This window comes from Manis javanica, chromosome 2 (assembly GCF_040802235.1).
Source record: "Manis javanica isolate MJ-LG chromosome 2, MJ_LKY, whole genome shotgun sequence".
In the NCBI taxonomy this organism is placed as follows: Eukaryota; Metazoa; Chordata; class Mammalia; order Pholidota; family Manidae; genus Manis; species Manis javanica.
This window is the reverse complement of record NC_133157.1, coordinates 52546435-52567846: the sequence shown is the minus strand read 5'-3', so window position 1 is coordinate 52567846 and position 21412 is coordinate 52546435. Positions and strand designations below refer to the sequence as shown.

At 35.5% G+C, this 21412-nt stretch overlaps 1 protein-coding gene across 8 annotated transcripts in view; it reads right to left on the bottom strand.

Moving 5' to 3' along the window:
• Positions 1-2149: 2149 nt before the first annotated feature.
• The window catches only part of FREM1 (FRAS1 related extracellular matrix 1), a 156291-nt gene continuing 137028 nt past the window's right edge, over positions 2150-21412 (bottom strand). For 6 of the 8 annotated variants that reach the window (XM_073228485.1, XM_073228486.1, XM_073228487.1 and 3 more), the window contains 6 exons: positions 20714-20761; positions 20299-20463; positions 19949-20116; positions 19436-19551; positions 11439-11524; positions 2150-9667 (listed from right to left, as the gene is read on the bottom strand). In XM_073228485.1, the coding sequence (XP_073084586.1) occupies positions 9468-9667; positions 11439-11524; positions 19436-19551; positions 19949-20116; positions 20299-20463; positions 20714-20761 (783 nt within the window). In that variant the 3' untranslated portion in view covers positions 2150-9467. Of the gene's footprint in view, positions 9668-11438; positions 11525-14971; positions 18228-19435; positions 19552-19948; positions 20117-20298; positions 20464-20713; positions 20762-21412 lie in introns of those variants that run through there. The other 2 variants (XM_073228488.1, XM_073228489.1) reach the window with 2 other exon arrangements.

Below are 21412 nucleotides of genomic sequence, written 5' to 3'. Positions count from 1 at the left end.
TTAAGCTACGAGAGCAGGCCTGCCATCCAGCCTGCTCCCTAGGTAGTAGATTTATAAGGGAGTCATCTCAGCCATAACACCAGGGTTTCCTGGGAGTCTGGAGGCCAGGTCTCCCCTTTACTCTGCCACTTAAAATTCCTCAGGCTTGGCTTAATTTGAGTACACAAGTGTCCTCCTGAGCAGGGAGCGAAGGCTCATTGGAAGCAAGGTCTCTGCTGGGGACTGCAGTGTTGCAACTTGGAGAACAGGAATTATGTTTATTGCACGACTCTGTTTCTTTCCTGTTCCCGGCCCTTCACTCTACACTTAGGAGGCTAATGATTATTTGTTTGTACATACCAAATCCAATAAACTGTGGGCAGAAGTTTCTGACACAGGCCCTTGTGCTTTACTTTCTAAAAGGTATCTCTTTGTCCCAGGGAACTTTACTTTTAATCCTCTGTGTTTAGACCCTCCTTTAAAATTGAATTTCCACTGAATCTGGGAAGACTCAGAATAAACCCTTCTTTCTTTCCAGCCCGACAACAGTCTCAGAGTAGGTCTTTGAACTCGGTCATACCAGCCACAGTTCCCAGGCAAGTCTCCCTTGAAGGATAATTACACTCCTAGGAGAGGTAACTCATGCCAAAGGACTGTATGTGTGTTAGGTAACTTTATGCAGCTTGTAAATTGTTTGCCTTCAGTTAGAAGATGGGGGTGGTGTGTCACACAGAAATGAGTGTAGGTAGGGGGCATCTGTCTGAAAACCATTCCACCACTGGCTACCTTGCCAGTTTCTGCTTATACAACGCAGGCAGCTTGAGGGAACCATATTGTCCCTATAAGCTCATAACACATGGACAAATGATTAAAAACACATGGAAAACAGTTCCACAGCTAAGCTAAAATTCAGATGGGAATGGAAAATCAACTTGCAAAGCTTTCAACTGACTCAGGGCCAAATGTAGGACAGAATGCAAGGAAAACTTGCCAAGAAAGAGGGAAGTTGGGGAAAAAAGTAAGTCGTGGAAAGGAAACCTAAAACAATGACACCTTGTACTGACAACCCCTCCCTAAGGCTCTCCACAAGTAGCACCAAAATCAACTCTGGAAATATTAAGACCTTCATTTCATGAAAGATTTTAGACAGATTTATATTTCCTACCCTCTATAAATAAAGGTTGGCTTGACTATCTTGGCAACACCTATGCAGAAACATAATGTTAAGTATCTGTAACATAAATATTAAAATATTACACATTTTCCCTCTGAGCTGTGAGAATTAAGTAACAAGGTGGCATGAGACAAACTGTGAAAAATCATGACAATAAAATGTGAAAGCAAAGCAGAACTTTCCGGTAAGGCTTGCCTTCTGTTGTATAACTGACCCTGGGCCCAAGTTTGCCATAAAGCTGATCAGATCCTAGTCACATTTGCAAAAGGTCAACTCTTGGTTCAAATCTGAAACTCTAAAAAGCCTGTTATTTGTGGCTAGTCACTAAAAGGACACAAGGATTCTGATGGGTAAGAAACCTATAGGCAAGAAGGCGACTTCCTGGGAGCCAGTCTCTGCTGGTCTTTTCAGTCCTTGAACTTGTAGCCTGAATCCCTCCTAACTCCCATACACCCTGAATCACCTCTCTCTCTCCATTTAGCACCATTTAAGTCTTCATCTGTTCTTCTGGGGCATGATGAATCCTCAGTATATGCAACAACTGTGTTCCTTAAATGTTGAATGCAAAAGAAAACTCTTGACAACATGGCTGTGTGGAGGAGCCATTCTTAGAAAATAACTGTCACCAAAGTTGTTAGCAACAAACAATTCTTTAGAAAAGCAAACAATCCTTTCTGTTACCTGAAAAACTATCCCCTAACTTCTCTCTCTTTATAAAGATATTTGTTTATAGTGGATCATGACTGAAAGCAAGGCATATTAGGGTTTTAAAAACACCTCCCTGAGTCATCTGGATTTCTCCAAAAACCAGAAGCATTTCCATGTTCAACACAATACTCCTAATACATGGGAAAGTTCTCATTTGTAGTACAGAATTTTAAAACCTCAACTCTCCCACTGCCAGATCCTCCTTCCCTGCTTACTGGTTAGAACCACTGCTCGAATTTGTCACCCTCTTCCAAGTACTTGGCATCCCCCCTATACACACTTCACAGCTTTAAAAAGGTATCTTTTATTGAGTGCCTACTATGTCCCACACATGGTCTTTATATAGTTTCACATTTAATTTTCGCAACAGTTCTTACAGGTAGTATGATTATCCCCATTTTCTACATGAGAAACCTAAGTTTAAAGAATTTAGGATACTTTGTAAATGGTGGAATTGATATATAAACCCACCTCATGTTTGTCTCCCATCAGTTTGTTTATTGCAATGTAGCTAATGATGTTGCATATTTTATTTAATGTTCCACTATTTTAAATTAACATAATATGATAGAAAGATCATTCCAATGGAGGCAATTCCATTAAGCATTCTTCTGTCATTGGATATTAAATCACATAATTTTGTTCCAACTTTTTATTGCCCTGAAATAAAGATATCTTCATGTATATAGCTTTCATTTTCTTTTGAAAATTTTCCACCATGTTGTGGATATTGTTTCCCTTTAAACAGCTTATTTAAATAGAATTGACATACAATAAACAATACATAAAGTGTGTAAATGGATAGAGATGAATAGATAAACACATGCATATAAACATCTATATATTTTGATACTATTGCTATAATCAAGATAGTGAACATACCCATCACTCCCAAAAGTTTACTATTGTCTCTTTGCCCTTCTTCTGACCTTCCAGTTCTCTTCTTCCATTCTCAGGTAACATCTGATTTAATTTCTATCACTACAGACTAGTTGGAGCTTTCTTGAATTTTCTAAAAATGGAGTACATATACACTGTGTATTCATTTTTGTCATACTTCTTTTACTCAGCATAATGATTGTGAGAATAACTTAGGCTGTTGTAGCAATATTTCATTTGTTTTTGTCCCTGAATAGTATTTCATTATGAAGATATACTATAATTTGTTTATCCATTCACATGATAATGGACATTTGGTTGTTTAGAGTTCTGGCTGCTACAAATACAGCTGCTATGAATATTCATGTATAAGTCTTTGAATGGAAATATGCATTCTTTTCTCTTGGACAAATACCTAGGAGTGGAATGGCTGGATCATATGGTAGGTATATGCTTAACTTTTTAAGAATCCACCAAAATTGTTTTCTAAAGTCATTCAACTATTTGACATTTCCACCATGAGTGTCTGAGAGTTCTAGGTCCTTCATGTCCTTACCAGTATTTGCTATGGTCAGTCTTGATAATTTTAGCCATTCTAACATGAGTGTAAAAAAATTTTATTGTGTCTTTAATTTACAATTCCCTAAGGACTAATAGGTTAATATTTTTTCATGTACTTGTCATTCCAAAACCTCTTTGGTGAAGTATCTATTTAAATTTTCTGCCCATTAAAAAGATATTATATATTGACTTTTGAGGTTTTTTGAAAAAACCTAGTCTGGCTACAAGTCCTTTAATCAGCTATTTTGTAGTAAATATTGTCTCCAAGTCTGCAGCTTGTCATTTTCTTAATAGTGTCTTGGTCAAGATATAGCATCCTTTGTATATATTGTTTGATTTGAATTGGCAAATTTTGTTTAGAATTTTTCCATCTATATTCATGAGGGATATTGATCTGTAGTTTCCTTGCCATATAATATTTGTGTTCCTTGTAATACTGGCCACACAGAATGAGAAAATATTCCTTCACTGAGATCGTCTGGATGATGTTTGTAGAATTGGTACTATTTCTTCCTTAAGTATTTATGGCTTTCAGTATTGACGCTATCTGAGCCTGAACTTTTGTGAGAAAGTTTAAAACTACAAATTCAATTTCTGTAATAATTAACAAGGTTTTTCAAGTCATCCATTTTTTCTTGATTGAGTTTTGACAGGCTGTGTCTTTCCAGGAATATTTCCATTCATTTAAGTTGTATACTGGCACAAATTCTTTATGATAGTCCCTTGGTATTCTTTTAGTAGCTATAGAATCTATGAGGATGTTACTTCTCCTTCCTGATATTAGTAATCTATGACCTCTTTCATTTTTTCCTGATCTATCTGGTTAGATTTACCGACTTTATTGATATTCTCAATGAACCCACTTTGATTTCATTGATTTTATCTACTGTTTTTGTTTTCTACTTCATAGATTTCTGCTCTGATAATTTCTATTTCCTTATTTCTTTCTTCTTTTTCTAGTTTCAAGTGGAAGCTGAGATTGACTTTTCTTCCTTTCTAATATAGATAATTACTGTTGTAAAATTTCTTTGATACGTTGTATTTTCATTTTCATTCAGTTCACCATACTTTTGAATTTCCCCTTTGATTTCTTCTTTACCCCACGAGTTAAAGAAATCTATAATTAGTTTCTAAACACTTGGGGACTTTCTAGAGATATTTCTGTTATTGATTTCTAATTTAATTGCACATGGTCAGAGAACATATTTTGTATGACTTGAATCCTTTTAAATTTATTGAGACTCATTTTATGTCCTAGAATATAGCCTGCCCTGGTAAATGTTCCCTGGGCACTTGAAGAGAATGTGTATCATGCTGTTGCTGGATAAAATATTTTATAATTGTCAACTAGGCTAATTTGGTTAACGGTGTCTACATTTCTGTATCCTTCCTAATTTTCTGCTTACTAGTGCTATCAATTATTGAGAGGGGTATTAACATTTAATACTGTAATTATATATTTTTCTATTTCTTCTTGCAGTTGTTTCATGCATTTTTAAACTTTGTTATTAGATGCTGAATGTCTAGGATTATTATGTCTTCTTGATGTATTGACCACTTTTAAATTATAGAATAACTTCTTTATCCTTGGTAATAGTCTTTACTCAAAAGTCTACTATGATATTAATATAGCCGATCCAGTTCTTTTGATCAGTTTTAGGATGGTATATGTATATTTCCATTTTTCTTCTGTAGGGTAAGTTGGGATTAATTGCCTTTGGGAAGCAAAAATACAGACAGGGATAGAAGCAAAAGGTGAACTCATAACTTCATTGCTTGGGAAAACTATTGCAGGTTACCACAAGGCGTTTGATGGAAGTGTTGGTTGATTTTTATTCCTCTCTGTCTTAAGATAAACTAAACTTTATTGCCCAACAGAATATAAGATCTATAAAAACTGTTCAAAATGAACAGTTATATGTGTAAGTTATGAGGACAGTGTATTCATTTCCTGCATGTTCCTGTTCAAAAGACTTGTAAAATTAATTTTAAGAAAATCATGGCACTCTGGATTCTACAGACATTCAGACACAGGTCTCCCCTCGTTAATGGGAGGAAGAGGAAGAAGATCAACAAAGCAGTACTATAAATTAAAAAATACGTACAATTAACATTCTCTTCCCCTTAATCAACTATATGAACAAATAAAAACTTGGGTGAGACATAGGGCAAAGATTGGAATAAGTATCTTGGATAAGTCAGATAAACATGTAGCAAATACATCAACCCATCTATAGCTATTTTAAAAAGATTTTATATGGTGATTTTTAATAGTGTTTTTTATTGAGATATATTGTCTGTAACATAAAATTCACCATTTTAAAGTGTTCGCTTCAGTGATTTTTAATAGATTCACTATGTTATGCAACCATCACCACTATCTAATTCCAGAACATTTCCATCCCTTCAAAAAGCAACCCTATACTTATCAGCAGTTACTCCCAATTTCCCCTTCCTCCCAACCCCTGGCAACAACTAAATTAATCTTCTTTCTGTCTTTATAGATTCGTCTATTCTAGACATTTCATATAAATGGAATCATTCAATACATGGCCTTATGTGTCTATCTTTTTATCACTTACAATAATGTTTTCAAGTATATGGTGAATTTTATCATTCATCATTCAAAGATTTTACTTGAATATAGTAGAACCATTTGCTCAGAGTGGCAACAGATAAATGGAATAATCAGAAGAGATTCATCCTGCACTTTGGAAGACCCTAGTTCTAATGATCATTTCTTCCCACTTTCACATCTCAGGACTTCAGTCCCATCTGCTGTACAATAAGGAATTTAGATGAGATGATATCAAAGGTCTCTTTTTTATTCCTGTTACTCCAAGAACTCAATGACATAGAGACACACACTGCTTGTCCTTTTGGAAAAAAAAAATTATTAGAATCTCAATTAGCTATATTTGAAAACTTTAGTTCCTAACTTGATCTGGAGACAGGAAATTTGGGACAGCTGCTATCAAGAACACTTTGACCTGATTATAAACTCAGAAAGTTAACACCAGTTTCTTAATCGAGAAAGAACTATAACAAAAGACAGCCTGAGCTGTTTGTATCATTATGTTTCCCCTCCAATTATGAAAAGAGATAATGTAATCAATGATTTCCACTGACTTCCTCCCTAATAAAAATCTTCATACTTAAAAAAAAAGAACTCTTAGAAATTTTAATATAGGCCCTACACTTTTATACTTTTGTTTCCCTATCATTCAGGACAATATCTTCAGTATCTAGAACAATGTCAGACACAGGGTTGGCATTCCATATTCAATATGTTAAATGAATGGTGGCTGGATGGATGGGCAGCTGGGTGGATGGACGGAAGCTATGTAACTAAAGGCTAATCTAAACAGTAAGTGTAAAAGGGACATGTTGAGTTTTCTTTTTTATTCCTTCTTACAATGGGCCAAATAAATGTAAAATGTTAAAAACTAAAGGAACAGTGGTTCAGAACTAGAAATACATTTTGTTAATTTTGAAACAATGTTAGATATAGTACATTTAATGTGATTCTTTGTTGCAGAAATTATCAGTACCAGTTTATGGTTTAAATTACACAGAACTGTAGTGTTAATGAAAATTTGTGCATATTCTTTATGGCTATATTAGAAACATATAAAAACAGAAATGTAAATAAATGTCACCAGGTTCATTTTTACCATTCACTGGGAGGAGATGAAATAATTATTGTATATTTTTCAAGTTTATGTTTAGCAAATGTATGCTGTATATATGTATGTTTTTGTTAAAGAACAAAAACCAGAAAGTTCTGAAAAGCTACATACTATTCAGCTGGGTTAATGCCCTGGACTGAACATTTGTGAGCGGTAGTCAAGTCTGGGAGAAGAGCTGGGTGGCATTCAGGACCTTCTTTCTGATGCTCTCCTTCTCAGGGACCATCAGTCCCCATCTCTTCCTACTCAACCCTTCTCTCCTCTCTCCCCTTGCCTCTCCTATAATCTCCCATTCCCATTCTACCACTACTCCATTTCCTTCCATCCTACTCTCACCAGAACCTGAAGGGTGACAGTAATCAATCAAGGTGGAGAGAACCACAACAATCATTTACTGCTTCCCATCCTGAGTCAAAGTCCAATCAGGAGAAAGAAATGAGGTCATGATGAACGTGGCCCATGATGACCCTAACCTTGCCTGAATTTTAATTTGTAACTTCTTTCAGTTCCTAGGATTTCACTTCATTTCATGATTAGGCATATTTTTTAAGTATTCTCATTTTTCTAGCTGCTATAAAAATCAAAATATTCTCTCTTTATGCTAACATTCACAATTACACTTAAATATCATTGCCATTGCAGAAATGTACAATAAAATCTACCATGCTGACCAGGTTCTACACAGTTGTCATGGTTCTGGATTTCCAGTTCTAAAAAGTTAATATAGTTCTAAAGTTCTAGTAGGAAGGACTGGACCTTGAATTCTTCATTCCTTGAACTTTCTCTTTCCCTTCTATGATGTAACCCTTTAGGTAAACAACTATTCATTGCCTTATCTGGCATCCCACCTTCCCACACTGCAAAGGCCAGCCGATCAGAAGGGATTGGAGCCGGCACGAAGGATGGGTGTTGCATCTTATGGTTAAACACCACAGAGTGCTTGTCATTCATACAGAAGACTTGTATATTCTACCAGTTCAGAGCCTACTTGTGATATCAAAGGTATGGAGCCTCCTGGTTCTACAGTGATGCTTAAATGTAAGTGGTAGAATGTCTAAATAGAATGTCTAAATCTTATCCCAGCCTCTCTTTGTAAATATTTCCATTAATAAAAATCTTGAAAAATAATCAGAAATAAGCTTGTCACATTTTATATCCAGAAACTGGATCAAATTTTTTCATTCAAGGTATTATTATAATAAAACCTGTGCCTTAGTTCTAGTCTACTTGGATATTCCATTTTGATTCTAAAGTTATACTAGTGCTCATATAGCAAGTTACATTTGGCACAACCATATTTTTCAGGGAGTATGAAAGAGGAAAAGTTTGAGTAAATGTTTCAGAAATAAATTTCTAATTTCCTGTAATTAAACTTTGATTTCAGGAGGGAGTTCTTGTAAGGTTGCAACATGCTTCACTGCTACAAAAATGTTTTACTCAGCTGACATTAAATTAGTAAGTTACCTTTAGACTGCAGATTCAAGTTCACCCGGCATTTCTACAAATATTGAAGATTTAAGGCCTCAAAACTGTATCAGAATCCTTTCTGAGAATATAGGCTTCGAAGGGCTCTGTGCTCAGTTTTACTATTCCTTGTTCATCAGAGTAGTTCACTGGGACACCTCTGAGGAAGCAGTATTTTTCCTCCCTGTGTCAACCATCATTCATTTATATTCTCTGTCCCAAATGTCCTTGAGGAGTGCCAGTCAGTGCTATAAACACGAATGAAGACAGAGTCTTGGGTTACTTCAAATTTCTCATGACTCTGTAAGGCCGGGGAAATCTAATCATTAGCTTTGGAATGGAACAATGCCAACATTCATACTGGAAAATGTCTCATGAGTAGTGATGGGTAGATCTCTGAAGTACAAGGAGCTCCTGAATTCTTGCCTGAACTAGATAGTTTTGCAGATGAACCTCCATCTGCAAGATTCTTGCATTGAAAGCTTCCTTTTCCACACACAGAGAAATCTCCTTTGTATCCACGTTTTCTATCTCAGGCTTCACATTTGAAAGGGCTCCAGAGGGACAAAGCAACCTTTTGCAGTTCAAACTTGATCTAATGAACTGGTAGGGTTAGCTTCACTCAGACTGAAGCAGCAGAAACACCTGCAATACAGACTTTGGAATGGGCTCATTTGAGGTATAGGGACACAAATACCCAAGAACCGTGGAACTAGCACTGACCAAGATAGAATGGGGTTGGGATGGGGGTTCTGGAATTAGCAAATCTTGCACCATATAATACTTGAGGCATTTATTCCTGTAGGAAACACTCATTTATCAATCTTCCTGGAACTATTCATCTATGATCCTTTTTTACCGGGTAGAATCACTCAAACACTATAATTTAAAAAAATGTACCAAGTCAGTCATGACATCTTGTTTTCTATTGAGCAATAGTCACGAATTCTGTAAATAAATAGATGAGAAATCCCAAGTGTACAACCTGTAAGGCCAATTAAGGCCAGTTACATTTAGAGTTTCCTGGAGCACACATAATTGTGAGCTTTGCCCTTCCTACAGTTCTGTGTTTGCCATTTCCCTTGTCTTTGAACCAAAACACAGTTCTTGCCAGGCTTTGAATGTCGAGGGGGCCCTCTCTTCCAGTTGGTGAAGTTGACAGGCTCACCGCCGATCCACTCCCAGTGACCAGCACGTACTTGATCATTCAAACCTAAAGTGAACCAAAAGAACGTGCCAGACAATTTTATTACATTTATACTTGGATAGCTTATCAGTCTATTGTTCTACGCTTTGTAATCACATGCAAACATGAGCTTATATTCTAAACATGGAACAGAGTGTTGGAATCTTCTTATAAGACACAATTAAGAACATAAAGCTTTGGGGTCAGGCAGATCCAAAGTTGAATCCCAGGTCCTCCCCTCGATAGTTGAGCATTTGGGGGCAGGTTTAGCCCCTCTGAGTTTTAGTTTCCTCATCTAAGAAATAGGAATAAAAATAGTATACCTAGGGCTGTTTTGAGGATTAAATAATGCATGGCTAGCTCATGGCATATGTCAGTGTTTAATAAAGAGCAATTATGATTCATATTCTCCTATAGCAGGACTCTTATCACAGAGAAAAAGATATACTGTTGTCTATTGTTCTTTCTCATTATTTAAACATCTTGGTTTTCATATTTGAAAGTAGCTTACTAAGTATCATTTTTAGTCTGGAATTTAAGATTATTTTCTATCTGCTACAATTGCAATTAAAAGAAGCTTTTCTCAATTTGCCTCTCTACTTCCACTGGAAATTTTACAAATTACATCTTAATATTGTAAAGTTTTGTACTTTTTCTTAAAGAAGCATTCCTCCCCACTTCATGTGCTATCATAACAGAAATAAAAAGGAATAAAATGAGAAAAGAATCTCCTGCAATAGCATGATCTGACATCTCCCAAACCAAATTTAATTGTGAAAATAGTCTTAGTTACATAACATGTAACCTTCTCTAGATCCTCAGTCAATAATTTTTGATAGGATAAAATATAGTACTTTTGATTAGGAATAACCTATCTCCTTCTGGACTGTTTGCTTCAACTACTGATGGGGCAATACTGAAATCAGTAGTTGTGGATGTAAACTGATCTTCCAGCTGTAACTTAACGTGTTCACACAATTTCAGAATTTAGAAACACTGGATATCAGAGATTTTGAGAGGCCAAGAGTGAATTTATTATAGTTCTCCCTGAACTACAATACCTTTAAGGAAAGATGGTGAGGAATACTGACTTTGATGTGCCCTGAGAATTCTACTTCTAGAAGTAGAATCTTAGAAGATTTGTATTATTGTTAAAATTGTAGAGAAAAAGGCTTTGGAAAACAAAGGATAAAATTAAGATCACATATAATTCTTAACTGAAGGTAAGACATTTCGAATTCTTTGGCATATTACTTTATATGTATGTAAATATATCACATGTGTATACTCTTTTTATTCTGATTTAATGCTTCATATGCTGTAGACTCTGCTTTTTTTACTTAGCAGTTAAATGCTAGTCGTCTTGCACCACAAATGCAAGACTTTACATATTTTATATATAATATTAATCCAACCCATATTTACTGAATGAATAAACTTAAAGCAATTTGTCATGGCTTTAATATTTAATGCTCTATAGATGCCTTTAATATTAAATACTCCTTTATATGCCTATTCTGTAATTTATTTAACCATCCCCTTTATAGCTATTTCTAATCATTCACTTTCAGAAATACCATTTCTCGACTTCTCTTATTATCAAACCACATCCCTTATTATTTTTTGAGATAGATGCCCAACAATGAAAGTATTGTATAATTAAGGTGAGTTTTAGAAGACAGACTGTCCAATCATCTAACTGTTGCTTGTTATTGTAAACCACAATTGTCTGGCACATAAAAGGTAGATGTTCTCTTTCTGATCTTGCCTCCCTCCTCAGCACGGTGCAAATACTTGCCTATCCAAAAGGGCTTTCTTCCACTGATATCCCAGAGCCATCGCATATGCTGCCTGGAGAGCACCGTTACAAGGCTGCCCTGGTGACTATAGGCAAACGAATAAAAAGTGTCAGTGACAAGTTCAGCGTGTCTGTTGATATGAAATGCACAACAAAAATAAAAGTTAGTTTGAAATAGAAAAAAAAGTCTATTATGTAGAAAGAACTTTCCAGATTTTAGTACTCTATTTTTTTACTCTAATGGGTGTCCATAGGGTGGGGTGGGTGATAGCAAAGAAAGTAATATTTATTATAGTATCTGGGCTTTAAAACACAAATTCAATCATGTTCCAAGAAAATCAGCAACTATCTACTCATAAAGACTAATTACTTAATGCCAGATATTACTCTTCTCATAGAAAGTTTAATGCAGTAAATCTCTGCATAAATTTGGCAATTATCCAGTCAATTTGATCAGTAAGGTAACCCAAACTATTTGTTAAAATTACTTGAGGCCCTCATTTTGAGCTTGGTATGGTTAGTCAAATTCCCCAGGAACTGTGACCCTTTCATCCTACTCAGTGAAATGAGCATGGCTTCACTGTCAAACTTTATATATTGTGTAGAAGTAAAAGACCTGTTCTTACAAACATATATAATATTTCCCCCAAAATAGAACTCCTTTTTTTAAAAATAAGTTTAAAGTGTACAGTGTAAGGCTTGACTTACATTTATTGTAAAACAATTACAATAAGTTTAGGTAACATCCATCACTTCATATATACACACACAAAAAGAAAACAAACGTTTTCTTCCTTGTGATGAGAACTCTTAGAATTTACTCTTTTGTAACAACTTTCGTAGACAACATACAGCAGTGGTAGCTCTGGTCATCACGTGGAACATACATCGCTAGGATTTACCTTATACCTGGAAGTGTGTACCTTTTCACCACCTTCCTCCAATTCTCCCACTGTACATTCCCTACCTCTGGTAACCACAAATCTGATCTCTTTTTCTATAAGGTTGTTTAGTATTTTTTTTAATTCCACAAATAAGTGAGAGTACTTGTCTTCCTCTGTCTGACTTATTTCACTTAGCATAATGTGCTCAAGGTCCATCCTCCATCCGTGCTGTTGGTAATGGCAGGATTTCCTTCTTTTGGTCGCTGAATAATATTCCATTGTGTGAGTGTGCATCAGTCACAACTTGTTTATCCATTCATCCATCTATGGACACAGGTTATTTCCATGCCTTGACTGTTGTAAATAATAAACATGCTATAAACATGGGCTGCAAATATGACTTTCACATAGTGTTTTCATTTCCTTCAGATATATTCCCAGAAGTGGGATTGCTGGATCAAACGGTAGTTCTGTTTTTTATTTTGAGGAACTTCAACACTGCCTTCCATAGAGGCTGCACCAATTTACATCCCTACCAGCAGTGTATGAGGCTTTCCTTTTCTCCACATCCTCACAGGCATTTGTTATCTCTTGTCTTTTTGATGAAAGGCACTCTAACAGGGATGGGAGTTCTTTATGAAGTATTTTTGCAGCTCGTTGAATTATTCCTATAAGTAATATTAGATTGTGTCTATGTCCCCAGAAGTTCTGATTAAAAGCTCTTTAAACATGTATTAAGTAAAAAGCCAATAGATAATTATATTTTCTTTTCTTCTTCTTTTTTTTACTGTAGAAACTTTTGAACAAGAAACAAAGTCACCATGATCTTCCTGCCTGGCTAATATCCATTGATATTTTTAAAAAGTCAGAAGCAAAATTAGTAATACTTGTATAAGTTTAGACAGCTGCTGAATTGAATTTTATTCATTTTTCCTATGTCTTTCTAGACTTCAGTTCCATTTCTCTGCTTTTCCAGACCATATATAGTGAACATAATTTATCTATTTCTTAATGAATTTTTCCCACTAATGCCAGTATTGCTGTCTTTTTATTTTTTTACTGTTTAGAGTGCTTCTATAATACAAGCATTGACTTCTTGGCCTTCTGAGAAATGTTAGCCTCTTTACTGCTTCTCTAAATGGCCTCAGACAGCTGAATTAAGATTTTGTGACTTGGATCGGACCTCATTATTTACTGTCAGCTCTTGTCTGACAGTTACAGCAGATATGACAACACATCTTCCCCCTCCCCTCACATCCAAACTGGTGCTGAGGGTTTAGAACACAGAATATCAAATGTGTGCTAAACACAGGGGCAGGAAAGGCTTGAGGGTCTGCCTCAGTTAACGTGGTGTATTTAGACAGAGAGTGGGAGTCCTGGGTTCCACTTCCTGCTCTGCTCCTAATTCCCCAATGGGTGTGACTTCAGGATCGTCTTCACCATCAGGAAGTAATTACTCAAGGATATTTAATATCTCATCCCACTTAAGAGTCTTTAAAATGTATTAAAAACAGACTTAGTAAAATACTAATTTTAGCAGGTCAAGTACAAGCTTGATTTCGTTTTTGACTCTCCAAGACGAAAAATGTCCCAAAAGAGCAAGATGGGAAAATAGCTGTGTTTAGAATAGGTAAGTGTTAGACTATAACTATCCTCAAAAGGAAATTCTTAGGCATTTGTATGCTGAATATTTTATAAAAACATTCCTTTTCTTTTATGTCCATATACATATAAAATATGGTGGACAGTGTCTCTATAGATATGTATACAGAGAGATGTAAAAATAAAATATAGGCACACACAAATAAAAATCTTTTGACAGCTCTCAGAGTCAAAAGGCATTCAGAGCAGAGTATTAAAAACAGAAACCTTAATTTTTTAGTTATAGAAATAAACATGTACTTCTTTGAAACTTTTTGATTAAGTATAGATATATTTCAGGGAAACTTTTTAAGGAAAGGCCAGCAGGGGTTCCAGACACTCCTGAGGAAACCAGGATGGTTTCATAGATAATGATTTATAATAATGGAATTACCAAATGTACAATGACTGCCTAAGGAAATGAGCAGATGAGATTACAATATGTAAATTCAAGAAATACCTAATTGTGGAGTCTGGCTCCTCTGGGTTAGAAAAATAATAAAACACCAATGGGGAAGAAAGGAGATTGGAGATAAAGACTGGGTTGAATTAGCAATCTGATTAGGGACACGGGATAAAGTAACATTTACTGTTCTTGAAACTTGGCTGCTGCAAATGACTCTCTAATAAAGGACCTTTAGGTAGCAAGAGAGGGCACGGAAACATAGCCCAGAATTAAATAACAGGCCCTGAGACAGAATAAAAAACATACTAGATGCATATTAATTCTAATTATAGAATCTAAAAACATCTAAAAATACATTATGAAAAGGTAAATATCCAGGTTGTAAAGTGTTGAAACTATGACTTTTACATCATAGAAGGAATTGATAGTTCCCAGAATACCTATTTTTCAAATCAAAGGGGTTGGAGAAGAGAACAAAATGAGCCAGGAAAGTAGTGGGTAAAGGGAAGCAGGAAGGCCCACAGCACGAATGAAAACATGTTGAATGGTAGCAGAGGTACTGGAGTTCAGAGAAAAATTATACTGAGAAGGCGGTGCGGCCTTACCACCCAAAAATGTCCCTCTTGGAATGACTAATCCAAAGGGATAGGGAGATATTTTATTTTTCTTTTAGTTTGCTTTTAATCTCTGCTAGACAGTTTCTGAAATGACTGTAAGAGGTATTAACTTTTCTTGGGGTAATCATTCTTAACCTTTTGAAACAAAATGCATATTAAAATAATTCCTACAAATACAATCAGATCAAATATTTGTACTTATTTCTAAATTTAGATTCAGGAACTTTTTTTTTTTGTTATTTTAGAAATCTCACACCATATATATTTTCCTTACCTCTTTTCTTTCACACCCTGGTATACCACCAGAAGTGGTACTTAATACATGTTTTGACTTCTGGGAAAATATGGTGAATAGATAATGGATAGCTCAAAACTGTTTTAGTAATAGACATATAGTCACTTTCTAAAATACAATGAAAACTCCAATTGTTCCTAAAACCTTTCTTTTGTTTTGAAAGCATTCTCAATTTTACACTAAAAAGGAAATCACAGTTCTACACCTTAAAACAATTTCTTGAGACAAGAGCTTATCAAAATAATATGAACAAATTAGTTCTGAACTTGCTTATAATCTCATGTCTGAGCTACTAGATATGTTCACTAAACCCCTTGAATTAATAGGGGAAATGGAAATTTTCCATCACTATTATAATAGATTTTATAATAGTTTACTCCATAACAAATATCTTTCTATTTCTACTATTTCTAAATACTATTTATTCTTACATATACAACCAAGAAACATTCTTGTAACTATAGATTGGAAATGTAATATTACTATATTTAGGTCCAGAGAACTTTTTAATTGGACCGATAGTAAGGTACCAACTCAATGAAAGCTGAAATTCTGTAACTTTAATTTAGTGATTTTCACAGTCTTGATAAAGCTTTGTGCTAAGGGAACCTGGGAAGGAATTATCAAGGTTGTGTGACAACCTTACTGATATGAAATGCGGGGTTTAAGGACTTGCCATATAGAGCAACTGTACGTGGAGAGCTTTGGTATCTATTTCTCTGAAGCTCACTGAAGAATGAGGAATTTAGCTCTTGTGCTGTGAGGCCAATACTGGGAAATAATACTTAAGAGTGTAGTCTGATCTAGACATTCCCAGTATAATAAGTGCCCAAGTAAGTATCTGTTGAATGAATGAATCCATAAACTCAGAACCTGATTGTACCTAAAGTTTACCCTGGAAGGTTACTTTACTTCCAATTCAAAGGAAACTTTAGGATCCATAATTTAATAAAAATCTTAATACGTCTTTGTTGTGAAAGATACAAAATTATTAACACATAGTTTTGAAAACCTATTTCAGGTTAGCCCAACACAAAGTTAAGAAAGGTATACTTGTCAATACACCTGAGATGAGATATCACTTCTATTTATGGAGCCATTTTGGAGAGTATAATAAAAAGTTAAATCCTGTCTCTTCCATTTACTTGCCTGCATGACCATGAGCAAATGATTTTCCTTCCTTGAATCTCTTTTATCTGAAAAATATAGATAATACCTCCTTCCCTTACAGAAGTGATGGGAGATTCAAATAAACTAAAATACAGGAAAGAATTCTATAAAGTATAATATAAAAGTAGGGCCTATTAGCAGGAAGATGTGTGGAACTAGGTCAGGCTAGTGTAAAAAGGTCATGGTATGAAGGTGTTTAAAACCAAGTTACAGATGAAATCTTAGGTCAAATGCATAAGGAAGTAGCTCAGCTTTTAAATTAATTTGGACCTTAAGTTTATTTTTGCTATGAGTGAATTGTATAACATTAATAGATTTATAAAGAACCCTTTATAATTAGTCTTACTACTCTGTACTTACCATCAAAACCCAGCTCAACAGACAGATCAATAACAGTTTTAAAAATAAGATATCAGGAGACTAATGCAGGGTTGTCAACATGAAGACATCAGTAATATTATTATAAGTTACCATTATTTCATAAGAAATTATTTTTGATGTCAAAAAAGCAGAAGATCATAATCTCAGAATAAAGAACCATCCTTCCAAGAAAAGACACTTGGTGACCTTATACCAACACTGAAGAATGGATGGAAAGATGTTACATAATACACATTGCCCTCATTTTCCTCACAACATTAAGGACCCATTAAAACTTCATTATAGACCAGCATGGTTACTTGCACTGTCATTTGAGAGCCACTGGAATATGCACAATAGTTGGGCAGATTCAAAATTGAGACTGGGGGGATCTGTTGCTCTGTTCATCTATGTTTCACCAATAAACCCCAGCAGCAATTTCATCTTGATAACCTTGGCTGAGCTTAACTGCCTGCTGCACTTACCTTCATTTCTGTCAGTAGAAAAACTATATCTCCCTTTGCAGCATGCTGCAATCTTCTCCTTGCTGGCTAAGAGAGCTTTTGATCCCACATTAAAGCTTTTTCCTCAAGCAGGAAAAAAGACTGATACCACTCACTATTCCTACCTGAGTTTTCAATGCACTAAGACAAACTTTAAATAAAAGCTGGACCCAGTTATTTAAATAAAAGCTGACCCAGTTACTGTGGTAGAACAACGTGTTAATTGTTCTTTAACATACAGCATCATGGGACTATTGCATTTAAACAATGATTATTTACAAGATTGAAAAAAATATTTTAACTTATTTTATACCATGAACTCATCAACAAAAACCTGAATGCTACTGACTAATTTCTATGGTACCTTTACTTATACTTAGGACATGAAATACACCAGTGAAGGAAAGGGTTGTTGGTTTGACCCTTTTAAAATATTCAATTAGTTTTTCAATTTTTTTGGTATAATTTACATACAATAAAATGCATGAATTTTTAAGTGTTCAGTATGATGAATTTTGACAATTGTAAATATCCATGTAACAACCACCCAGGGCAAGACATGGAATAGATCCATCATTCCAGACTTTTACCTCATGCTATTTTCCAGTTACTGCACAATCCCTGCCAGAGATAGTCATTTTTTATTTCTAATACCAACTAATAGATTAGTTTTTCCTTTTCATGCAAATGAAATCACACAATATGTATTCTTATATGGTGGATATGTATTCTTATATGGTGGTCTGCTTCCTCTCTGTACAATGTTTTCGAGATTGATCCACATTGTTGGAGGTTTAAGTAATTCATTCCATGTTATTGTTTTATTGTTTATTGCATTTATTTGTTCCAAATAACTTACCGTTTTTAGAAAATTTATCTATTCCCTTGTTGATGGAGAAAATACAAAGAACTCCTATAAATCAATACAAAAAGACAAATGAACTGTTATTATTATGAAAAATGTCAAATTCTTGTGAATGTTTTTTTTTAAACTTGTATTTTTATTTCTCTTGGGTAAACACCTAGGAATTGAATTGCAAGGTCACAGAAGCATGACTTCTAAAACTGGATAAAGTAGATGCATGCAACTTTATAAGAAACCACTAGACAGTAACTCTATAAAGTAGTTGTATCATTTTACACTCCCTCCCCACCAAATACAAAAGAGTTAGTTTCATTTGCTCTACTTTTGGTATTGTCAGTCTTCCTGATTTTACCTATTCTAATGGGTATGCAGCAGTATTTCACTGTGGTTTTAATTTGCATTCCCTGATTCCTAATGGTAGTGATCACCTTTCATATACTCATTGACTAATTGTGTATCTTTTCTTGTGAAGTCTCCTAGTCATTTGCAATTTTTTAAATCAGGTTGTCTTTTTGTTATTGATTTGTAGAAACTGTTTGTATTTTCTGGACTCAAGATCTTTATCAGATATATGATTTGAAATTAGCTTTTTCCAAATTTTGTTTGTCCTTTCATTTTATTAATAGTGTTTTTATACAAGCATAACTTCTAAAATTGGATGAAGTATAAGTTTTGACCAATATTCACCAGGATTCTCTAGTCTCAGTTTCCAGCCAAGGGATGTATTAGTCTAAATGCATTGCTTCGGATAATATCCAGGTAGGTAGGAAAGAGGATCACATGAATTTTAAAAATCCTTCTAAACCAGATAAATTTTGTCATTGTTTGACGACAAGTCATCCTTCACTGAGTGTTCAATGACCCTTTGTCCAACTTGTCTGGTGTCATAATCATCAGTATATCTTGCCCTGTTATAGTTCTGAGAGTATAAGACCTTTCATTGCTATATATTTTCAAATCGGTGGGGAGGAATTCCTATTTAATTTAGAAAATGATAGAAACTAAAGAGTGCTGCTGACTCAGAAAAGCTCCTTCTGACTTTCTTTAAAATATCGAGTGCTAAGTAGAAATACATTATCCAGGTCAGTCCCAAATCCATTCTGAAGCAGAGAACTCCCTCCTGGTTCCTGAAACACAGCCTGGTAGATACTGGACACTCAACACTTGAATGAATGAAGCAACCCTGGGGTTCCATGAGAAAATAGAGAAACAGTAGAGAAGAGAACATCAATCAAATGTGAAATAGAGATTCTTACTGTTCCCTGCAAGCTTCGGCAGCTGTGCTCCAGGTGCCTTTCTGCTCTGTGACCAAGGAGTGGCAGTAGCCTGAGTGACGGTGCCACCCAGCTGGGCAGGGTTTGCCTTCCACCTCCTGTAAAACAGTTGTCTGTGTTCATATCATACTGGTCTTTACCATCTGGGGTCTGTCCTCAGCTTAAAGAGACCTATGAGTCCCCAACTTGAATAGAGTAGTTTTCTCACCAGAAACATCAGCCCCTTGTCCCAATTCTCCCCTTGAGAAATGCAGTGGCTTCTTACAGAAAACAATACTAAACTCAGCGAAGTTTCCATTTTACACCTTTGACATTCTGATAATTAAACAAAATAAGAAAACACCTTTCTAAATTGTATTGACTAACTAATGTATTCTGTGATTTTTAAAACACTGCTTGGGCCATTTGTCTTCTCCACCTTCACAGTGTAACAAGGGCAGGTAGATGTAGCAGGAGGCGACAGATCATTCCCTATTAGTTTGTCACAGGACGTACTGCAAGCAAAGGATGTCGGCTGCTTGGTCTGTGTCCCCCCAGGGTTTTGGGGCTCCAAGCTTTCCAGGCCCTTCCATTGCATTTATATAGCTTTTGGAGGCTTTCTTCAAAGTGGAAGAGTCCCTTTAATTCCAGTGTGCAGTCCCTTGGGAATGAGGGCAACCGATCCTATGGAACAGAAGGCAATTTAGATTTGATTTAATGTAAGTTGATCACACACTTACCTCCTTAGGTTTTCACTTGTTGGGTAGCGTTCATGTTGCGTGAACTATCCCTGAACTTGAAGGCTGCTTTATGACCCAGCAAACAGCTTGTTGTAAGGTGACTAGGAAGTAAAAAGATTTTCATACCTGTCTGGGGAAGTGTGAGTCCATTGTGGATTCCACCTTATCTGCTTGAGGCAATTCTGCCACTTTGCTTGTCTTAAGTGGCTGACTAATGATGGGCACTTGGGCCTTCTTCTTTTGAGCTGGGGAACTGTCATCCTCCAGTTTCAGGGAAATCATGCCATGATACTTGAGGAAATCAACAGAAATAAAGAAAAAACAAACACCACGATAGCAAACAAGAGCATTTGTTACAAAAATGAGCAATTCAAAAATTGGATCAAAGCAAAAAAGATAAAGGTTTTTTTCTGACCACCCAAGCCTCTTAAATAAATTTCAGGTTTTTAAGATAAATACATAAATATGCAAGGTATGAAAAATAGTTTCACTTGCATCCATAAATACAATAAATTTAGCAATTCTCTCAGGAGATGCTTACATTATAGATGATGTCTGTTCCATTTCTATAAACAGAGGATGGATAAACCTGAAATCAACAGAGAACAAAATTGGCTTGAATAGTAATTAGCAATAGGGTAAAACCTTCCAGTAAGATCTTGTTAATGTCTACAAAATTTTAAAACATATGTTTCCTAAGGTTTTCCATGCTCAAATCATTAGAATTAAAAAAAAATCACTGGTCCCAATCACAACTTATTAACGGTGATTCTTACTTTCATAGTCCCAGTTAGGGAGAAAAGACATCCTCATTTTGTTGGTAGGACACAGAGGTGTAAGTAAACACACACACACAGACACACAGACACACACACACACACACACACATACACACACACACACACACACACACTCATGAGTATGTGCCTGGTTAGAATGCTAACCAGGTGCTAATAAGGTCAAAGCCATAGGTCAGTACTCAAGTAGATGACTGAATGTCATTCTATTCCAGGGTCACTGATCATTCCCTATCTGTTTTGATCACAAAAGAAACCAAAGCAGAAAATCGTATAGATGAGTCAGTGTCTCTATCACCTCAATTGGTACAACTGATGAAGTGAGGCAACATCGTTTGTATACGTGAGGCCCTGCAGGGTTGCGCAATGAGCCATGGCCCCCACTCACTGTGACAACCAAAACAGCTTCTCCAATATTTCAGAATACTTAATACCCTTTGGTT